Genomic DNA, 22,319 nt, shown 5'->3' on the forward strand with positions numbered 1-22,319 from the left:
TTAAGTAGACTGTAAATTCTTTGGGGGCATTGACTTGGGTTCTTATGTGTGTAAAGCACAGCACACTTTTGGGTACTATATAAATAATAATATTTCATTTTGTTAGAGCTTATCTGTCAGCTGATGAATGCAAAGTTCCTTGAGTTTGTGCAGGAAATAGTACATTATTTTCCTAACTGGCTCTGGTCAACAATGGCTTCTCCATCCACAAAAATAGTGGATAGCAAGTTAATAAAAAATCCCCACATAAAAAAAAAATCCCTTTACAATGGGAGAGCTTAGAGACTCTCCAGTTACACTTGCCTACACAGAGTTGATGTTTCCGGGGTCCCATTCAATGGGTGAGTTAATTCACCTAGCAGCCTCTGCCTGAAAGCTCTGTGGCAGCCTAACGACTGTGTGTTATGGGGTCCAGTGATGGTGCAAGTGTAGTGGTGAGGTAAAGGCAATCCTGCACCAAGGCAACATAGAAAAATATATTACAGAATAAATGCCGGTCAAGAAAAAAATTGATTTAAATCATCCTATCCCTTTTGTGTCATTGTATCCTGATTCCCCCCCCCCTTGGTTTTGTAAGCTGCTGCTTGAAAGTCTGATGTTAAACGGGCATGGGGATGGATGATTTAGTTTGTCTTACAAGTCCCAGACCAGGCCTCCAGGCAGCACTGTGCTTAAACCTCCCGGAAGTCACCTTCAGATGGGGGGGTGGGGGGGGGAGGGGATCTGGTGCAGCAGACAACAAAAGATCAGGGAGAGAGGCTGCTGGGGGGAGCAATAGCCCCTGCATGACCTCTTGAGCTGGGGCTGTACAAAGGCAGACTCTGTGTTGAATCCCCCCCGCCCATTCTCATAGGCTTCCCCATTCCCGTGGGCGGCACTTTCTCCCAGCATTTGAAATATACTTGTTGCAGCTCTCTCTGCCTCCCGCCGCCACTTCCTCCTCCTGCACTCGGCACCTCTGGCCGCTCCACGGGGGCTCCCTTCTGATTACTGCAAGAAAAGCCGCCGGGCGGGCAGATAAGCGGGTGAGTGGAACCTGCCCCGGCTGGCTCCCCAAGCCGCGGGGGGCACCGTGCCCGGGGAGGAGGGGAAGGGGGCTGGCCTTTGCACACCGAGCCTTCCCCGCACGCGGCCGCGGAATGACTGCAGAGCCGCAGCCGGGGAGTCCGCTCGCGGGGCAGGGGCGGAGGGGGCGGATGTCTCTGTTCCCGGGGTTGGACCGGGGGAGCCGGCGGCAGGGAAAGGGGCTGCTGGCTGCACCCTGCGGGCAGCGCTGCCGCACCGGGACCTATGTGACACCGCACTGCACCTGGCTGGGGTGGGAGCCCCCTGCTGTGCCTGCCGCACGCTGCGTCCCAGCTCCGGGGAGGCCACAGTCCTCCGCCGCGCCGTGGATGGAGGAGCGGGGCAGTGTTGGGCAGACCCAGTCCGCAGCGTCGGGGCTCACAGGCCACGAGGCTCCGTCCAGAAGGGGGCAAAGGAATGTGCGGCGCGTCCCCTGCGCCGGGTGGGGAGTTCCTCCCTCCGGGTCTGCACTTCGGGGCGCTGCTCCTGCTGCAGGGGCTTGCCGCGGCCCCAGCAGTTCACACTCTCCACGCCGCGCACCCACGGGCCTCCCACAGGCTGCCGTATCGCCTTTCTGCTACGTGCCGCCTTGCTCGGCGGGAGAGCAACGCGGGTTGTTGGTAGTTACGCACAGGAGGACAGAGCGGGATCTGGAGGCAGCAGGAAGGCAAAGCGCACGGGATGAAGTGTGGTTAGAGCCCATACTCGATGAGCCCTATGCTACTCCAAGCGAGGCACCATGACCAAATAGGGTGTGTGGTATATATCAGGAAGGAAGTTAGTCATTCTCCAATTGCAGACCTATTATTTACTGAGCACTAAGCTAATGCAAAGGAATGTGCTTTAAACACAAACAGGGACCAATGGCAGGTTTGTTCAAAACTAAATTGACAAATTTTCAAGACCATCAGAGAGTTCCCTGCCAAGTCTTACTCATTTGGAGAGAGTTTCTAGCAGTTTTTGAAGCAGCTCCTTTGGGAGAAGAGCTTTTCTGCTTGTTTCAATAAACCATTTACAACATCACTCAAAAGAAATCTCCGCCTCATGCGAGTTGTCAGATCTCACAGCCTTGAGTTTAAAGGGCAGCAGACAGGTTGGTCAGAAAAAGAAGTCTTTTTACTGCATTCTCACTCGGTATGCCTTCTTTTTAATTGTTATGTTTAAAATTTTTGCTCAGAGGGCTGGTGTCTTGAAATGGACATCTTCCACTCTGATCCTTAACAGAATCTTTTAGCAAGGTCCCTGCACTCATGACTTCTATTGACTTCAGCAGGCTTCAATGAGGAAATACGGTTCATGCTAGCAGATCTTCAAGCAGCATTGGGACTTGGGCATTATCATGGTGCTGCAGTGCCACTATAGTTAAGGTTGCATCATGATTTCTGTTGAAAAATGGATCTTTCTAAGTCCTCTATAATTGACATGCTGAGTCAGATTCCTTTGAAATTTGGTGTCTCAAGAAGGTGCAGGGTAGGGCTAATGATCCAAATTTAGGGTCATTCGAGCATGGTGTTCCAAAGATATAAGTCTTGAAATAAATAGCAATGTTTCAAAAAGTTTCCAGGTGGTGTGTTTGGGTTTTTTGTTTGGTCTTTTGCACAGTGCTAGGGATCAAACTGCCGATGTGATGTGGGTCAAGATGGTCTCAGTCTGTTAAGTTTTACCCAAGGTAGTGCACGGCACCCACTAAATCTTTGGGGGACCTAAATTGAGAATGTTATTTCATGTACATTTTTTACAGTAGGCCTACACCAATAAGAAAAATTACTTGACCAATTTCCATTCCTGTTGTTTTATATGCTTTAAAGCTCAACACTTAGTAATGCTCTAAAATTTGATTGGTTAATCAGCTTGCTTGGAAACTTGGTGTGCCTCAGGGGGGTGCTGGGTAGCATTAGTGATGCAAATTTGGGGTCATTTGACTGAGGGGTTCCTTAGTTACAGGCCTCTGTACACCCCCTCAAAAGCCCAGTTTCCCTTTGTTGCCTTGTACTGTTAAACTGAGAGCTACTAAAGACTGGATGAATGACATGCCTCATTGAGATTGATAGTGGTGAACTCAGCCTTCAATTAATATAACTAGGCATAAATTAATGACAAGCCCCTACCTAAAACTAAAGGAGTTTTGCACTGAGTGGCCGGAGTTTGCTGCAATTTGTCAGTCATGGGTGGCAATTTTATTTGGGGGTGGAGGGAATATAATAAAAGTATTTTGGGGGAAAAAGTAGAGGAGAGGGGAGTGGTATTAGGGGATGGAGGATTGGAAAAACATGAGGAGAGTGGTTTGGGGCTGCAGCAAAAGGAGTGGGCTTAGGGGGATGCATGGTAGAGGAGGGAAGAGAGGTGAGGGAGTCCTTGTCCCCCGCAGCTCTGCCTGCGCACCCCATCCCTGCACCCCATAGCTCTGCCAATGCACCCCAAACTTCCTGCACCCCTGCCAGTGCACCCCAAACTTCCTGCACCCCACAGCTCTGCCAGTGCACCCCAAACTTCTTGCACTCCACAGCTCTGCCAATGCATCCCAACCTGCCCTGCTCCCCACAGTTAGACCTGTGCACCTCAACCCATGTACAAACCCTTTACACATCCACCAATTCCATTTGACTATAAGCTCTTTGGGGCAGGGACTTCTCATTATTATAGTGCTGCGGTAGTGCCACTCTAATTGAGGTTGCATCATGACTTCAGTTTAACAGGTGATCTTTCTAAGTCCTCTAAAAAGTGGCAGGCTTAGCTGTATTTCTTTGACATTTGGTGCCTCAGCAGGGTGCAGGGTAGGGGTCATTTGAGCTTTGGGTTGCAAAGATATAAGGCCTGAAAAAATAGCCATTTTTCAAAAAGTTTCTAGGTGGGGTCTCTTTGCTTAGAGCTAGAGGTCAAATTATTGATGGGATGTGGGTCAAAATGGTTTCAGTCTGTCGAGTTTTACCCAAGGCAGTATCTGATCCTTTATATGTGTATGCACCTCATGTATACCATCAGATGTAATACTTCATGTCGCTTGCTACAAGTTGTCTTTCTTATAATGTGCTTTTATTCTATGGGGAAGTTTACTGTGAACACAGCAGAATAGGCAGTAACCAGAAATTTTATTATATCAGGTGGGGAAGAGCTAGACTACTTTGTGGGGGGCTATGAGGGGACGAGGGATTAGCCACAGGGAGCGGGGTTGTGGCTGTGGAGGGGACAGGAAATGAGGATGGATGGTAGACAAGCTTTGGACTGGTTGTTTGAGAAAATCTGTTTTACTTACCCATCCCCACACAGACACTCCCCAAGGGCAAGTGGCTACTTCCTGATCTTGGGGCAAATTAATATGGTGTTTTCAAAGATATATAGTGTGGAGGTTTGGAACTGACACCACAGGTACCTTGACTACTGAGGGAAAAGAATTTATAGAAACATGTGTGCTGCCAGGCTTGCCAATATGTGGATTCTGGGTGGATCATGAGGTGGCAAAAGTTTGTGGGAGAGCAAGGAGTACATCAAGACATGAAGATTGCTGATTACAGGTAGATTAGATGGAGAGAGGTGTCCTGAACTGGCATCATCTTTTGCTCACTCTGCAGCATCTAACCAGTGATGTAAGAGGTGGTGATCTACCAGACATTATGATGATTCACTCTGGTGGAAATGATCTGGGCCTTATTCCTGGTGCACGCCTCATAAAATGTAAGTGAGCAGATTTGGATTGCATCAAAGAGTTCTGTCCAGGAGCTGTAATAATTTTCTCTGAAAACAATTGCTACAGCAACAATAATGGAAGATGTGTTGAAAGAACATTAAATAGGAAATGGGAGGGTTTGTGGCTGACCAGAAAAGGTGTATGGTATAGCAATGAAAAATACAAGTTCTGACACCTCTGGGGTACATCTGTTGGACAAGGTTCAGAGGATCTTTCTCACAAACCTAAAACTGTCAGTATTTTGGAACAGAAATCCCGCCTGTGATTTCTCTCATGTGTCCTACCACAAACTCCACCATCTGAAACACGACCAGGAACACCATTCCACTGTAACACAGCTGTCCTTCAGTTGGTGGTAAGTCGTCCTCTTGCACAATGTTGAGTTAAACAAAACGCAAACATTTCAGCAACTATGGGGTTACCAGAGTAAATGTATGGGTGTTAACGGGGCATATCGGGACAGTGTGGAAAGAGGTTAAGGTTGCATTGGCAACCTTAATGTGCATTTCCTAGTTTTCAGAAATTTGAGTTTGCTCAACTGAGCGTTCTGCCAGGGGATGACCTACCACTAAGCAACCTTAACTTTGAATTAACATACATTTTTGCCATTGAATTGTAATAGTTTTAGGACTAGATAAGCAGTAGTCATAAACCTTACACCAGCATATCTCAGTACAATACAAACATCATAAAGTCTGACCATGTAGGTCCAATCCTGATTCTGCTAAAGTTAATGGAAAGTTTAGTGGAAATTTCCACTTCAGTGGGAACAGGTTCAGGCTTTTAATCTAGCATAGCATTACACTGAGTAGCTAGTAACATCAGATACTTTAGACATATTTTTGGCGATAAAAATGATGTACAAATTATTACAATAATAAAACCTAGTTTTTCTACAGTGTTTTTCATCAGTAGATCTCAAAGAACTATACAAGGAGGTAAGTATCATTATCCCCATTTTACAGATGGGAAAACTGAGGCACAGAGAGGCACTGACAACATATTTCCAGGTATGCAGGCAAAATAATATTACACTCTTCTGCCAGGCAAATTTCCAGGATGAAAAGTGAAATTTAGTTTTCCTAATACCTGGTGAAAATCATGTTGGATGCCACAAACAGCATTAGTATAATGAATGTTAGAGTTGACATTCGCTTTGACATTTGGCATGAAGGATTTATTCCAAAGTAAAGTGAATAATATCTAAGGGTATGTCTACGCTACCTGCCGGATTGGCAGGCAGTGATCGATCCAGCGGGGGTCGATTTATGGCATCTAGTCTAGACGTGATAAATCGACCCCCAAGCGCTCTCCCGTCGACTCCTGTACTCCACCGCCGCGAGAGGCGCAGGCAGAGTTGACGGGGGAGCAGCAGCAGTCGACTCACTGTGGTGAAGACACCATGGTAAGTTGATCTAAGTATGTCAACTTCAGCTACGTTATTTACGTAGCTGAAGTTGCGTAACTTAGATCGACACCCCCCCGCTCCCCTCCCCCAGTGTAGACCAGGGTAGTATTGCTTAAAATAATATCTTTGTGTCGATTCTTCCAGTTAAGCATGCCTTATACAATCTCCTTTGACTTTTCATGGGAATTTTGCATAAAGAAGTAGTTCAGACTTCGGCTCCAAGATGTTCTTTCCTAAACTGATGGTGGTGGGGGGGGATTCTAAATTAATTTTAAACAGTCATTTTCAAATATAAGTCAATGATACTACTTACAGTAGCAAGCACTACACTTGGTAGTGTTTGAAGGATCAGCTCTTAGACTGTAAGCTCCTTGGGACTTGGGGGTTGTCTTCTGTGTCTTGTACAATGCAAAGCACTTTGCCATCACTTTAAATTAAAAAAAAATGGAACTTCAAGTTTGAAGAATTCATTTGCTCCATCAACCTAATATAATTAGAACTTTGATATCATGTTGCCATTTAGTTTTAAACACGTTTTGAAGAGGTGGCAGCACTGCAGCATCTGCTGTTGGAATATTGTTCAGCACTTGCTAATATCCACTTGCATATTCATGATCAATCATGTTATCATGCTTTAGGGAGGTAATGTAGGTTGGATGAGGTTGTGTGTGCCAAATCCCCTAAACCCATGCACATGTGAGCAGCCTATTTTCCTATAAAGCCACAAAGTTTGTGGAGCTGGCTTTTCTAATAAACTTTTAACGCAAGAGGAAGGAATTATATAACACTGAAAAACTAGCATAATGGGGTGCCTCCCATGTTTATTGTCTCAATGACTCCATGCTAGACTTGCTCACTTTACATGAACAAAGATTATTTTTTCTAGATGCCAAGTTTGCAAACTGAATCTGGGATCAGAAAGTCACATTTTGTCCCTGGCTCTTGCATGTGTAATAAAAGATCTGAAAATGGGACTAAGTTAAAGATTCTTTTGGTGCATGACAGAGAGAGAGAAGAACGCAGCCCATGCTTCCATAGTGGAATTTGCTTTGCTGGGCTAACAGGAGTTTAAAAGTACTGTAGGAAAAACTTACTGTTGTCAGGTCAAAAGAGAGCTGATCTTACTCTTAATAAACACATGGAACAAATCTGTTAAACAATAAAATAATAAAACCTATTCTGACCATCACTGCCCTCTATTTGATAAAACCCAGTCAAAAGGGTTAAGCATTTCCCATAGAAGTTCTGGGGTTTCAGAATATAAATGCCATTCTTGGCAGAGAGTCAATGGTCCCAATCTATCTTCCAGGAACTGGCCATGTCCAGTGGACCCATTCAAGGCATCACATTCCAGTGAGATGTGCAGTTTGCATCTCAAAATAACCCTTATCGCACTTGCCCAGTCAGGTTTCTTTGTATTTGCTTGTTGATGTACATCATACTACACTGCACTATGATCTTTTCAACTCTTACAAACTAAGCAGGGTCAAACCTGCTTAATTTGTCAGTGGGAACCCTCTAGAAAATGCTAGGTGCCCCAAGAAATGTCAATTTAGTAAGTGGTCCTCTGCCCTCTGCATCAGCATCAAGTAATGTATCAGCATGGTGCAAGGTCGTATTGCCACTGCCTTTTAAATGAGGCGCAAGAGACCCTGAAAACTTGTGCACATTATAAATCCCATGATATTTTTCAAAAGCACAGGGTTATTAACCCTGGTATTTTGGCCAAATAACAATTTGGGTAATTACAGTCTTTTTACCAAATAAGTTCTCCTTCACTTCCTGCCCTAAACTATTGTATAGCATTGACTGTTGCCATATTTCACGGCAAAGGAAGTTGCATTTAGTGGGCCAAGAGAGTCTTACAAAACATATTCAGGGGCAAATTTTGTCTTTTAATAGTTCTTTGGGATCACGGTGAGTGAAAGTAAATATTGGCATCATTGTGACAGGGCATTTGTCTAAAATTTCCCAACACTGCTAAAACCAGTTCACTGGCAATAGTAAGGTGGGAGTACCAGTGTAAATAAAGTATCAGTGATCACTGGCCTTTTAACCCTTTTTGTGTTGTGTAAACCTGCTCTGAGCAGGATTAGGTTAGTTTGGGGTAGATCCTCAATTCAAGTAAATTGGCTTAGCTCCATTGACTTCAATGGAACAACACTAATTTATACCATTTGAGGATCTGGCCTGTGGTGCTGAAAACACCAGTGGCTGCCTGGAGCCTTTTCTAGAGTGCTCCCAAAGTTGCTCCCACTGGTGGAGCTGCACTAGCTATAGTAATCGTGGGAAATTTTAGGGGGAGAACCCCTTTTAGACACAGCTATTCAGTCTTTGCCATGCATTTCACTTTAGAATGCCATGCTAATACCTGCTTAGAGATTACAAATGCATGACTGTGGGCCCAAAGTAAGGTGCTGAGACTCCCACTGATGCCATATTGCAGGCAGAAAGATGAATGGTTGGCAGGAAGCAGGGAAGACTGACAGGGAAAAACAGTCAGGAAAATTTTAAGGGCTACCTGCCTGTCACATGATCTAGCAGGGGATTTAAGGAAAGGATGTGTCCTCTTTCAAGGGCTGCTGGCTGAGACAGGCAACAGCAAAGCTTTTGGGGACTGAAGTTGGTCAGATGAATTGCTTTGTTTTGTGGTTGGTGTTTGAATAATAAATTGTGCCTGGAGGCAAGGGCCTGAAATGGACTCAGGTGTGGCACTGGCTCTTTCCTGGGCTGGTGAAATAGTCACCAGCTTACAAAGCTATCTAGTATTGTCAAGCCCAGGTGTTCAAAAATCAGGACTCGCTCCCTAAATATGAGATTTTAAAAAATTAATACATTTGGGGTTCTTTTTTGTTTGCTTCTAGCCTACAGAGTGCATTTGTGTCACATTTTCAAGCTTTCCTCTGAAACCATGAGGACTAGAAACTTACCCTTTTAAAAACTGAAACCTGCTTGTCACATAATCACGTCTCCAAAATCTGGGGCTTTGAGTGAAACATCAATATTGTCAGAGTCATGATAAAAGTATGAGAGTTGACAACACTGGAGATATATAAACAAGGATCAGATCAGATGAGTTAAAAGAAATTGCAGGGATTGGTCTTAATACCTTATATCTATCTAAATATACATTTACTCTATTTGTAGACAACAATGAATGTGGAACATGAAATTAACCTCTTAGTTGAGGAGATTCGGCGGCTGGGGACCAAAAGTAAGTACTGTAATCTCACTGATCACACAGGTCTAGCCTTACTATGTCAACTTGTGAACTTCACATCACTCATCAACCAATAAGGCTTGGGTCCCAGTTCTACGAAGACTTACATATATGTTTAACTTTGACTTCAATGGCACTACCCACATTGCATAACAGGGACTACTCTTATGCATGAAGTTAAGTACATGCATAAGTCAATGCAGGTTGGGGGCCTTGGAATGAAATCCTGGCTCCATTAAAATCAATGGCAAAACTCCCATTGACTTCAGTGGGGCCAGGATTTTACCCTTGGTCATTAGCTGGATGGGAGTCTTCCAGTTTCAGCTCAGGTATTATGGGAAGTAGCACTCTTCCCTTTGAAGTCAATAATAAAGTAATGATTCAGCATGATAATGGCATAGAGAGCACACTTATAAAGTTTGCAGACAATAACGAGATGAGAGGGGTTGCAAGTGCTTTGGAGGATAGGATTAGAATTCAATATGATCTTGACAAACTGGAGAAATGGTCTGAAGTAAATAGGATGAAATTCAATAAGGACAAATGCAAAGTACACCACTTAGGAAGGAACAATCAGTTGCACACATACAAAATGGGAAATGACTGCCTAGAAAGGAGTACTGCGGAAAGGGATCTGGAGGTCATAATAGATCCCAAGCTAAATATGAGCCAACAGTGAAACACTTGCAAAAAAAGCAAACATCATTCTGGGATGTGTTAGCAGGAGTGTTTTAAGCAAGACACGTGAAGTAATTCTTCCACTCTATTCCACGCTGATTAGGCTTCAACTGGAGTACTGTGTCCAGGGGTGAAAGTAAAATGCAGATCTTACCAGTACGGGGCTGCTCTACCTCCTCCCTCCCTCCCTCCCCAGAAGGGGCATGGCCTCGGGCAGAAGGGGCAGGGCTGGGGGTCAGCGTCCCCCAGCCCTTCCATTTGCGCTCCCTGGCCCACGCTGCCCAGGGCTCCAGCGGCGATTTAAAGGGCCCGGGGCTCCGAGCCCTTTCAAATCGCAGCCCTGGGGCAGCTACTTCTTTTGCCCCCCTGCCCCCCCACTGTCAGTGGCCCTTTTTTTAACATCGCTGCCGTTTTTGTGCCCCCCATCGGTGGCCCTGCCGGGTCGTCGCTGCCCCTTTTGCGGCCCCCCCCCCCCCGAGTTGGCGGCCCTGCTGGTAGGGACCTGGCAGAGCTGCCGATCGGGGATGCAAAAGGGGCAGCGACGTTAAAGCGTTGCTGCGGCATCACCTTAAGCAGAGTTCTTAAAGCACTGCTGCTCTAGCGCTTTAAAGTCAGCGGTCCGGGTCGGTACTGGCGGCTACCTTTTACCAGTACGCTGTACCGGCCCGTACCCCCTTACTTTCACCCCTGACTGTGTCCAGGTCTGGGCACCACATTTCAGGAGAGATGTGGACAAACTGGAGAAAATCCAGAGACGAGCAACAAAAATGATTAAAGGTCTAGAAAACATGACCTATGATGAAAGATTGAAAAAATTGGGTTTGTTTAGTCTGGAGAAGAGAAGACTGAGAGGGGACATGATAACAGTTTTCAAGCACATAGAAGGTTGTCACAAGGAGAAGGGAGAAAAATTGTTCTTATTAACCTCTGAGGATAGGACAAGCAGCAATGGCCTTAAATTGCAACAACGGTGGTTTAGGTTGGACATTAGGAAAAACTTCCTGACTGTGAGGGTGGTTAAGCACTGGAATAAATTGCCTAGGGAGGTGGTGGAATCTCCATCATTGGGGATTTTTAAGAGCGGGGTGGTCTAGATTAGGGGTTCTCAACCTTTTTCTTTCTGAGGCCCCCACCAACATGTTATAAAAACTCCACAGCCCACCTGTGCCACAACAACTGATTTTCTGCATATAAAAGCCAGGGCCAGTATTAGTGGGTAGCAAGCAGGACAATTGTGGGGGGCCCCATGCCACAGGGGCCCCTGTGAAGCTAAATTTGGCAGTGAGAGATAAAAAGGCACCTTTTAAAAAGTGGAAGTCAGATTCTAGTGAGATAAATAGAAAGGAGCATAAACACTGCCAAATTAAGTGTAAAAATGTAATTAGAAAAGCCAAAAAGGAGTTTGAAGAACAGCTAGCCAAAAACTCAAAAGGTAATAACAAAATATTTTTAAGTACATCAGAAGCAGGAAGCCTGCTAAACAACCAGTGGGACCCCTGGACAATTGAGATACAAAAGGAGCACTTAAAGACGATAAAATAATTGCGGAGAAACTAAATGAATTCTTTGCTTCAGTCTTCACGGCTGAGGATGTAGGGAGATTCCCAAACCTGAGCCGTCCTTTGTAGGTGACAAATCTGAGGAATTGTCACAGATTGAAGTGTCACTATAGGAGGTTTTGGAATTAATGGAGAAACTTAACAGTAACAAGTCACCAGGACCAGATGGCATTCACTCAAGAGTTCTGAAAGAACTCAAATGTCAAATTGCGGAACTATTAACTATGGTTTGTAACCTGTACCCAATGACTGTACCCAATGTACCACCTTCTGTACCCAATGACTGGAAGATAGGTAATGTAAAGCCAATATTTAAAAAGGGCTCTAGAGGTAATCCCGGCAGTTACAGACTGGTAAGCCTAATGTCCGTACCAGGCAAATTAGTTGAAACAATAGTAAAGAATAAAATTGTCAGACACCTAGATTGTTGGGCAAAAGGCAACATGGTTTCTGTAAAGGGAAATCATGTCTCGTTAATCTATTAGAGTTCTTTGAAGGGGCCAACAACCATGTAGACAAGGGGGATCCAGTGGACATAGTATATTTAGATTTCCAGAAAGCCTTTTACAAGGTCCCTCATCAAAGGCTCTTATGTAAATTAAGGTGTCATGGGATAAGAGGGAAGATCCTTTCATGGACTGAGAACTGGTTAAAAGACAGGGAACAAAGGGTAGGAATAAATGGTAAATTTTCAGAATGGAGAGGGGTAACTAGTGGTGTTCCCCAAGGGTCAGTTCTAGGACCAGTCCTATTCAACTTATTCATAAATGATCTGGAGAAAGGGGTAAACAGTGAGGTGGCAAAGTTTGCAGATGATCCTAAACTGCTCAAGATAGTTAAGACCAAATCAGACTGTGAAGAACTTCAAAAAGATCCCACAAAACTAAGTGATTGGGTAACAAAATGGCAAATGAAATTTAATGTGGATAAACGTAAAGTAATGCACATTGGAAAAAATAACCCCAACTATACATACAATATGATGGGGGCTAATTTAGCTACAACTAATCAGGAAAGAGATCTTGGAGTCATCATGGATAGTTCTCTGAAGACGTCCACGCAGTGTGCAGCAGCAGTCAAAAAAGCGAACAGGATGTTTGAAATCATTAAAAAAGGGATAGAGAATAAGACGGAGACTATCTTATTGCCCTTATATAAATCCATGGTATGCCCACATCTTGAATACTGCATACAGATGTGGTCTCCTTATCTCAAAAAAGATATACTGGCATTAGAAAAGGTTCAGAGAAGAGCAACTAAAATGATTCGAGGTTTGGAACGGGTCCCATAAGAGGAGAGATTAAAGAGGCTAGGACTTTTCAGCTTGGAAAAAAGGAGACGAAGGGGGGATATGATAGAGGTATATAAAATCATGAGTGGTGTGGAGAAGGTGAAAAAGGAAAACTTATTTACTTGTTCCCATAATATAAGAACTAGGGGCCACCAAATGAAATTAATAGGTAGCAGGTTTAAAACAAATAAAAGGAAGTTCTTCTTCACACAGTGCACAGTCAACCTGTGGAACTCCTTGCCTGAGGAGGTTGTGAAGGCTAGGACTATAACAGGGTTTGAAAGAGAACTGGATAAATTCATGGAGGTTAAGTCCATTAATGGCTATTAGCCAGGATGGGTAAGGAATGGTGTTCCTAGCCTCTGTTTTTCAGAGGGTGGAAATGGAAGGCAGGAGAGAGATCACTTGATCATTGCCTGTTAGGTTCACTCCCTCTGGGGCACCTGGCATTGGCCACTGTCGGTAGACAGGATACTGGGCTGGATGGACTTTTGGTCTGACCCATTATGGCCTTTCTTATGTGGCGGGGCTCAGGCCTTGGACTTCCACCCCATTTGGTGGGGCTTTGGCTTTCTGCCCTGGGCCCCAATGAGTCTAACACTGGCCCTGCTTGGCAGCTCCCTTGAAACCTGCCCATGGCCCCCTAGGGGGCCCCGGACTCCTGGTTGAGAACCACTGGTCTAGATAATACTTAGTCCTGCCACGAATGCAGGGGACTAGACTAGATGACCTCTCAAGGTTCCTTCCAGTCCTATGATTCTGTGGTGCAAGGGAAGAGTGCTATTGTAGGTGGTTGTTCAACGTCTTTGAAAATCATTTCCAAATTCCATGAACTTGCTTAGAACAAAGACTATTCTTTTCACTACAATATATCACATTTAACATTCTTAGAGCTCTACCTTTTAAAAAAAGTGTCTATAATGATAAAATAAGAAATGGGTGCAACTAGGACAGAGGTGGGCAAACTACGGGCCACATCCGGCCCGCGGGACCGTCCTGTCCGGCCCTTGAGCTCGCGGCCGGGAAGGCCCCTCCCCTGCTGTCCCCCCTTCCCCCGTAGCTACGCCACCAGCACTCTGGGCGGTGTGGCTGCGAGCTCCTGCTGGGCAGCATGGCTGGCTCCGGCCAGTAAGGGGATGGGGGGGGTGTTGGATAAGGGGCAGGAGGTCCTGTGGGCCAGTCGGGGACAGGGAGAAGGGGGGATTGGATGGGGGGGTGGGGTCCTGGGAGGGGGTGGTCAGGGGACAAGGGGTGGGGGGGTTGGATAGGGAGGAGAGTCCCGGGAGGGAGAGGTCGGGGACAAGGAGCAGGGGGAGTTGCATGGGTTGGGGATTCTGAGGGGGGCAGTCCGGGGGCAGGAAATGGGAGGGGGCAGGGGAGCCAGGCTGTTTGGGGAGTCACAGCCTTCCCTACCTGGCCCTCCATACAGTTTGGCAACCCCGATGTGGCCCTCGGTCCAAAAAGTTTGCCCACCTCTGAACTAGGATCTGGTTTAATAATTTGTTATTCCAGCTTTATGAAAGTGTAACTCTGTTTATTTCTATTTATTTTAATAAAAAAACCTGTTAATTAAATTTTGTTTGTTACATAACATTATCTGCTTGTTAGAGAGAATGTAGACTGAGTGATTGTTTTGAAATTAATTTGTACCACTTCAAGAGCGCTATTTTTGTGAGGCAAAGAGGGACACATTAGCTTTTCAATTTGGACTTTAAATGTTAACCAGCATAAGAAACTATTTTAAAACAAATCAATTTCTACAGCTTCAATAATAATGTCTTATAGTGCTTTTCATCCATAGATCTCCACTTTACAAAGAAAGGTAAGTATCAAAGTGGTGAAGTGGCTTGGCCAAGGTCACACAAAAGATCATTCACTGAGCTGGAAATACAATCCAAGTCTCCTGTCGTGTTTTGACTGTATTTCATATCAATACCTCCAACTGAAGGACAATCTGCATGTGTTGTAACACTGTATTTCATATCAATATTCCTCCAACTGAAGGACAATCTGCATGTGTTGTAACACTCCTATCTCTGATTTAGATGCTGATGGAAAGCTGAGTGTGAAGTTTGGTGTGCTCTTTGCTGATGAAAAATGTGCCAACCTCTTTGAGGCCCTAGTGGGCACTCTTAAGGCTGCAAAACGAAGGAAGATTGTTACTTACCCAGGAGAGTTACTTTTACAAGGTGTTCATGACAATGTCGATATTTTGTTACTGCAGGACTAATGCAGTTTGCACTTCTCCTGTGCATTAGTTAATTTGTTTCAGGTAAATGATATGCAGACATTTCAGATCAAGGCAAATCATCCTAGCGTGTTTTGATGTATTTTTCTATAACTTTATAGTAAAAAGGAGACTGTCTTATTTTGGAAAATATTTCTTTTTGTATTCCTTCTGTGAACATTACTGTAAATGATTGTAAGGTAAAAGACACAAAATCTCTCTTTTTAACTCAGGTAATACATTTAAAAAATGCATCTCTCAGTTATTGTCACCATGAAAGAAGAGACAGAACTGGTAACTTATCTGTGTTTACAAACCAAAATCTGCTGTGAAAGTATAAAATAAAACATGCCTAAATTTATATAATTGTTGTTGTTTCCTTTCATCTGTAGAAAGCAAATAGAATTACTCTCAGTTCAATCATTTAGCCTTGTTACTTAAAGTGAGCTAGAGAAATGGAAATAGTTTTGCACTATAATGCCACCTTTTATTTCCAAATTCCATGGGGAGAAGGCGAGAGCAGGAGAGGCGAACTGCAGAATTTGTTTAAATTAGGAAATGGGCTTGATTTCCCCGATCATAAAGATTAACAATATTGATCATTAGAGGAGTTCAACTTGTTCATCTTCAGTCTTGTCTACGAATTTCATGGAATCTTCATGCTATTTGATTCCTTTTGTGTAACTAAAACAAGAAGTGAACTTGTCAGCATGGATCACCATGAATTTAACAGGAAATTTAGCTGGTGAGAAAGGTAAAAATAAAGCAAAGTTAGTTTTTTGGTTTTTTTTTAGTGGAAATAAAAGTGTTCTAAAGAGTCAGATGTGTATATAGGCTGGCTTCAGAGTGGTCTGTGTGAATGGACTGGGTCCTTACTCCATCAGCAGCATAGGAATAATTCACCCCGTGTTGCAGTCACACTAGTTCATCTCCCCCACCACACTGAACCCTCCTAGTTCAGATCCACCCCTTCCCCAACTCTGCCACTTCTGCACCACCTCTGTAACCCACTACCATCCTCTGAGTAGGAGGAGGCACGGCTGAAGTGGACCTACAGCCCAACAATTCCCCATTGCTTCTAGCCCCATAAGAGTTGTGACAGTGGGAAGCACAATTTAAGGTATCCCCAGCTACCTTTCATAGCCTGCATCTTTATCCCCAGCAGAGAACGGGGGGATGGTATTCAGCTTCCCCTAGGTCCCTGTGCAAGTTAGTCCTGGCAAAGGTATGAATCCGGCCCACAGGCCCAGAGTTACTTCCAAACTCGCTTCCTGGGGTTTGGCTTTAGTGGTACTTGCACTTTTGTCTTGATTTCTCTGGTGGAATTCAAGAGAAGAGAGAAATTTGTATGTCTGTTCTTAAGGCTGTCTGAAAAGTGTTAAGAAATATAGTTTGTTCAATGAATGTGTTGTTTACAGAAAGCCTTTAGTTCCATTAGGTTCACTCCATCCATCCCCACCTTAACTTTTAGATCTAGGAGGGAATGGATGAAGAGCCTTATCTACTTGAGTTCCCCAAACACTTCGTTCAAAATTAGAGTATCCACGAAAGGAAGGACTCCAAGTCTGAGTCTGTGACTAACACTTTTTCACAGAAGTCACTAGCTTCTCCTATTCCTTTGTCCTGTCCCAAATCAGTAACTGAAAGTAAACTTTAGACCAAGCAGGAGAGAAAAAGGAGAGCTTCTATTAGGTAGACAGCCATCTTACTAATAATTTTTAAAGGGATTAATATACCTAGAAGTGGTGGTGTGGGGGACAGGCAACAGGGAGTCCAGAAGACTGTCTACTACTCTGTTCCTTGTCTGCAGCCAGATCTTCAGAGAGTTGTAAAAGATTGGTAAGTAACTCAGATACAAGGAAAACTGATCCAGGTTACAAAGTGCCTGAAGAGTGGGAGGCTATTTTTATTTTAGGCACAGGAAATTCACAAGCCATTAGGGAATCTTTACAAAGCTTTAAATGAGTATCATTTCCATTGCTAACTCCTTAATATATGCAAACTTCAGTGGCTCTATTCCACGTGATACCAATACAATTTATAGTATCAAAGTGTTTTGGAATTGCTGAAATTTTTTGTTGTGTTCCATAGATGTCATATCTTCCTGTAGATTTGGAGCATACTTTCCCAAAGAGGACAAAATGAAGTTCACTCAGATATTCACAATTAAAGCAGTGTTTTCATTTTATGGTTCCACATGCTAGATTGCACATACCATATGTGCTCTTTTCACTTCCACATATTATGGAACTCAACCTTTTCTATGCTGATAAGAGGATCCAAGGCTTCTGGGAGTATTGTGCATGGTGGATACACAAAGAAAACTTGTTCCAGTGGATCTCATGGGTGTCCTAGAAAGTTCAAATGATATTATGCAGGGTTGCCTCATTTTCAGGATAGGGAAGACAATGCTGTGGGAAGCATGGAAATAACCTTGAAAGTTCCAGTTAACCACAAGGGCACTGAGAAACTTCACTCCAGAAATCAAGAGCAAGTCTATAACAATCAGTTGAGACAGTACTGTGAGCATGTAGTGTATCTACTGATGGGGAAGTGAGGATTCGTTTTAGCTCTCTGTTCCTGAAAGCTTAGAATTTATGGTATGACAATGCTGTATAACAAAAAATATTGCTTTAAGTGCATACCACAGAACATAACTAAAGATCTCAGCAGTCAATGTTTGTGTAGAGTCTTAGCTGAATCCACTGTAGCCGTCTGCATCCATGGAATGAAGGTTCAAATATTGGCAGAATATTTAATAAGTGCGAGACCGATTCTGTGGATCCTCTTGCCACAAGTAAATATCATCAGATCTGTGAATGAATGCACTGGGTAGTGGATTTGGCTACAACAGTGTCAGACATAGCGATGGAAAACAGGTCAGAGAAATGGCTAGCATGCGTAAAGTTAGAATGGGTATATCTACCTGTGCTGCAGTCTCACCTGGGAAGTGAAAACTCCATGGCTGAAAATAGCACTATAAGAAGCATGACATTGCAAATAAGCTGTACGTTTCCTTGTCTAGAATAGTGTGTCATGTCCTTTCTTGGGCAGGGGGAAAGGCAAGTCTGGAACATGTTGGTTCTGCAATAGATCTTTATCACAATATTCACTTTGCACTCAGTCACAGTCAAGCAACAGAAAGAAGTAAATGAACAAAGTAAGCTGAAACAGAACAATCCAGAACTGGAAAATGTGTCATCAGAACTCTGACAGCCATATGCAACACACTTGTACGTGGGTGGCCTGGGTCAAAGAATATGAATTTGATGATCCCGACAAAATGCTTCTAAGGCCTGAATACCTTTGAAATATAGTAGTTAAGAAGACATTTTTGTTCAAAGGAAGTACCACAAGGTTGTGACGCTAAATATCAAATGCTGAGGCGAGGCACTGAGTGCCAAGAATACTCTCTGGTTCCCCTGCTGCCTGACATTGCCAGTCTTGCTATAGTCAGAAACTTGTCCATTAAACCTATGTTAGGCTGTCCGGTGGGGCGTTTGTTCAGAGACATCACATCTAGCATAAAGGAGGCAGACAAAACAATTAATGAGAAGTGCCACCACTAGAGGTCAAACATGCTGCTAACACGGATAACGTTGAAAGCACAACATTTCTGATTCTGGTCAAGGCCTAATTGCCCCTCTGCTCCCAAGGCTTGATCTTCTGAAGGTTTCTATTTCAAAGGCAAGAAGTCTCCAGAATTTTTATTTAAGGATGGATGGCCTTAAAATCAAACTAAAGGCAAGTTAAAAAGTAGCGCCATTACAACAGTGAATTTGAAGGATCCTTGGAGTGAATATTTGCAAGATTAGTTTTAAAAACGGGATATGCTTTCGCCTTGAATAATTGCAAAGACAACATTTTCAGAAAGCCAATGAACTTTAAGATCTGGTTATTTAAAGCTACCCTTGGAAAACTGTTCTAATGAATTATTCCCAATGGTGGCAGTTCTGTTTAGTTTCACCACTTTGAGTATCATTTTAGTCACCTAACACAGTATAATGCATATTTAAGCCACTGAATCTTGTCTTCTGGCAGGTACTTTCTGTATATTTCCTTAGGGAGTATTCTCTCACAGTGTAGCCTAGATGTCACCACAAATTATACTTATCTTTGCCAAAGCACCTGAGAGGTTAAATATCAGGCTTATACCTGGGGAGAGAGGAGAGCTTGATCTACAAGCACACACTTGAAGTCTTGTCAGATCAAATCTGTATCAAACTTCCTTTCAGAGAAAGGCTTAAAATTAGACCTAAATGCTTCCCAGTACAGCATTTTCACAATACAGAACTCTCATGTTCATGATCCTGCTCCATCTGGCGCTGATCTCATGTGGTCAAGGGTCTGTGCAGGTACCCAGAGCTGCCCAGATTCTGGTGGCACAAAGGAGTCTTAAAGCCATGCTTTGCCCTCGCATGCTGGTTTATGCATCTGTGCTGTACCTCCTGAGAGGCACAGCACTGACTCTTCCCCTGTATCTTTATTTATATACACACACACCATATTTTTTCAAGATTCTGGATTGGATTTACCATTTTTTGGCAGGTGATGGCATCCTTTTACCCTGCATGTTTCTTTTTCCATCAGGGTGAAACTAATTTGAGATCTTCCCAGAGGAAGAAGGTTCAGTAAGTTATGAACACATGTAAACAGGCACATATAACAGAAAGTATTTACTGGCCTTTTGAAAGCAAGTTGGGTGGAGGAGCACAGTCAGTTTCTTGCACGGTTGGGCCTTTTGCAATGCTTAGATGAAAGGTGCTATATAAATTCAAAAGTGTTTTCATTTGAATTATGGAGAGGCACCAGCCACTCTCCATAGCTAAGGCTGCAAACAGATTCCTTTGCAAAGGTTTATTTTAGACCCCACTATAACTTTGTCTTGGAAGGTTAGTTTGGCCTGAAAAGACGATGTTTTGAAGGCAATGAGAGATGAAGGCATTCAGTGCCTCTTAGGAGTTCAACACCTCGCAGAATTAGGTCCAACGGGTGGGATCCACAAAGGGACGTAGGTATTGCAATGCGGTGTGTCACAGCACCTAACTTTTAGGCACCTGGAAACTCACAGGAATACCCCATCCATCCCCAAAGCCCGAGTTAGGTGCCTAGGGTCCCCATACAATGAATGGGGAGAGACAGGCACCTAAGAATGTGATCCACAAAACGTAGCATGCTAGGCAGGAAGCCGCCTAAGTTAGCCAATGGGTCATGATGATGAGAGGGATATGCTAAGCACTATCTCTTTCATGATGGTAGGCACCTAAGTCCAGGCTGCAGGGAGGTGCCTGTCTCTGCTTGCAGTCCATGAACGGGAACCTGCCATTTGGAGCCAGTTGGGCTTAGGTGCTTCAGTTCCTCCATGGCTCTCACCCAAAGTGCCTAGCTACTATGGTACTTCGTGTTCTTAAGATAGATAATTGGACTGACAGAAAGCACTATAAAAACAATTATGTCTCTAAACCTCTGTGTGGTAGGTAAGTATTCCCCTATTTGAGATGGGAAAATTGAGACAGAGATGTTAAAGGGCTTGCACAACCTGTATTATGGTAAAGCTGGGAATGGAACCCCGGAATCCCACCAGCCAGTGCCATGCTGTTTATTGATAGGGACTATCTCCCATTTCAACAACGCCAACCAGCACTTGTTTATAACTGCACAGTACTAACTAGATAAATAATCAGAAACCACAGTAATTGGACTTCTCAGAAATGTTTTGTTATAGATATAAAACACATTTAACAGTTTGCAGAAAAACAGTGTTTGGTTATTAGTCAAACACTGCGAGAATACACTGCATCATCATGAAAAAGAATATTTTAACACAGTTGAGACTCCATTAACAGATGTGTGCCCTAATAAAGTTCTTTTACCTTTGGTTAGACAATAGTCAGTAAACATGTGTGTATGATTTTGTTGAGACCACTGATTAAATTTAGTTTTAAAGTTATAATGGTATGCAGGTGAGGAAAACAAATTGTTAAAAAGGATTTCAATACCATAATATCACTGATTTCAATGGGGCCAGGGTTTCACCCAATATGCTTTCATTCCATTTTTTAAAAGTCAGTAAAAGCAGGTTTTTAATTTGGATTTAAACATTCCGTTATAGTCCTTGCAACCTAGCATTGCCAAATTGTGGTGGTGCATGAAATCCAGAGAGTGACACCGACCTCAAAACTCTCTAGAAATGAAAGTAAAACTGACCTCTTTTAAACAGAGTGAAGAAGGGCTGAAAGGAAACAGTATAAATCGTGCAAAGTAAATTAGACTGTATTTGTTCTTGTTGATTTATTCTAACCTAAGGTGTTACTATTAAGGTAGGTAAGGAAGTTAGTGTGATAACATATTTTTTACCCTGACCATGTCCCTTTTAAATGAAGAAATAAATGTAATTTAGAATCATAGAATGTAAGGCCAGAAGAACCGCTAGATCAGGGATCGGAAACCTTTCAGAAGTGGTGTGTCGAGTCTCCATTTATTCACTGTAATTTAAGGTTTCACGTGCCAGTAATACATTTTAACATTTTTAGAAGGTCTCTTTCTATAAGTCTTTAATATAAAACTAAACTATTGTTGTATGTAAAGTAAATAAGGCTTTTAAAATGTTTAAGAAGCTTAATTTAAAATTAAATTAAAATGCAGAGCCCCCAGTCCGGTGGCCAGGACCCGGGCAGTGTGAGTGCCACTGAAAATCAGCTCACATGCCATAGGTTGCCTACCTCAGCACTAGATCATCTGGTCTGACCTCCTGTATAGCACAGGCCATCAACCTCACCCAGCACCTACATACCAACCCAACAAACAAAATGAGACCAAAGTATTACAGCTCACAGGACCAGACTATTATGTGTCACAGGCAGAAAACAGGAGGGACTGAGATACACCAGTGCTTGAGACCCCCACAATGACAGGGAAATGATTAAGTGAGATATATGCAGATAACCCTGGCAAGTGGGAGTGAACTCCTATCCCTGTAGTGCCCCCAGAGGGAGGGGAATGGGCCACTAGGGTTTCATGCTGGATCCAGAGTGAGGGATTGTGGGAAGATGCCCAGCCAGCTCTCTCTTCCTTCCTTCCAGTCTGCCTGATCCTGGGATTCCCTGCACAGTGCCTGCTGCTGCTGCCTTGGCAGTGACCTGGGTCTAGCGCCTTAGAACGTTTATGTTCACTTATTTTGGCAGGC

General features: G+C 43.6%; 1 protein-coding gene across 2 annotated transcripts; it reads left to right on the top strand.

Annotated features, from left to right (window-relative positions):
• The first annotated feature begins 715 nt into the window (after positions 1–715).
• Positions 716–15,490, top strand: ABRACL (ABRA C-terminal like). Of its 2 annotated transcripts, XM_077811775.1 has the most exons (4): positions 716–1,025; positions 4,635–4,737; positions 9,306–9,372; positions 14,952–15,490. In XM_077811775.1, the coding sequence occupies exons 3-4, from the start codon at positions 9,312–9,314 to the stop codon at positions 15,134–15,136; spliced, it is 246 nt and encodes an 81-aa protein (XP_077667901.1). In that variant the 5' UTR covers positions 716–1,025; positions 4,635–4,737; positions 9,306–9,311; the 3' UTR covers positions 15,137–15,490. The 2 variants fall into 2 exon arrangements, with proteins under 2 accessions (XP_077667901.1, XP_077667900.1); XM_077811774.1 differs by lacking the exon at positions 4,635–4,737.
• Positions 15,491–22,319: the final 6,829 nt, after the last annotated feature.

This window comes from Eretmochelys imbricata, chromosome 3 (assembly GCF_965152235.1).
Source record: "Eretmochelys imbricata isolate rEreImb1 chromosome 3, rEreImb1.hap1, whole genome shotgun sequence".
In the NCBI taxonomy this organism is placed as follows: domain Eukaryota; kingdom Metazoa; phylum Chordata; order Testudines; family Cheloniidae; genus Eretmochelys; species Eretmochelys imbricata.

Coding starts and splice junctions, on each gene's coding strand:
- ABRACL (XM_077811775.1), top strand. CDS start 9,312: ATGAATGTGGAACATGAAATTAACCTCTTAGTTGAGGAGATTCGGCGG. Junction 9,373..14,951: donor TCGGCGGCTGGGGACCAAAA/GTAAGTACTGTA, acceptor TCTCTGATTTAG/ATGCTGATGGAAAGCTGAGT.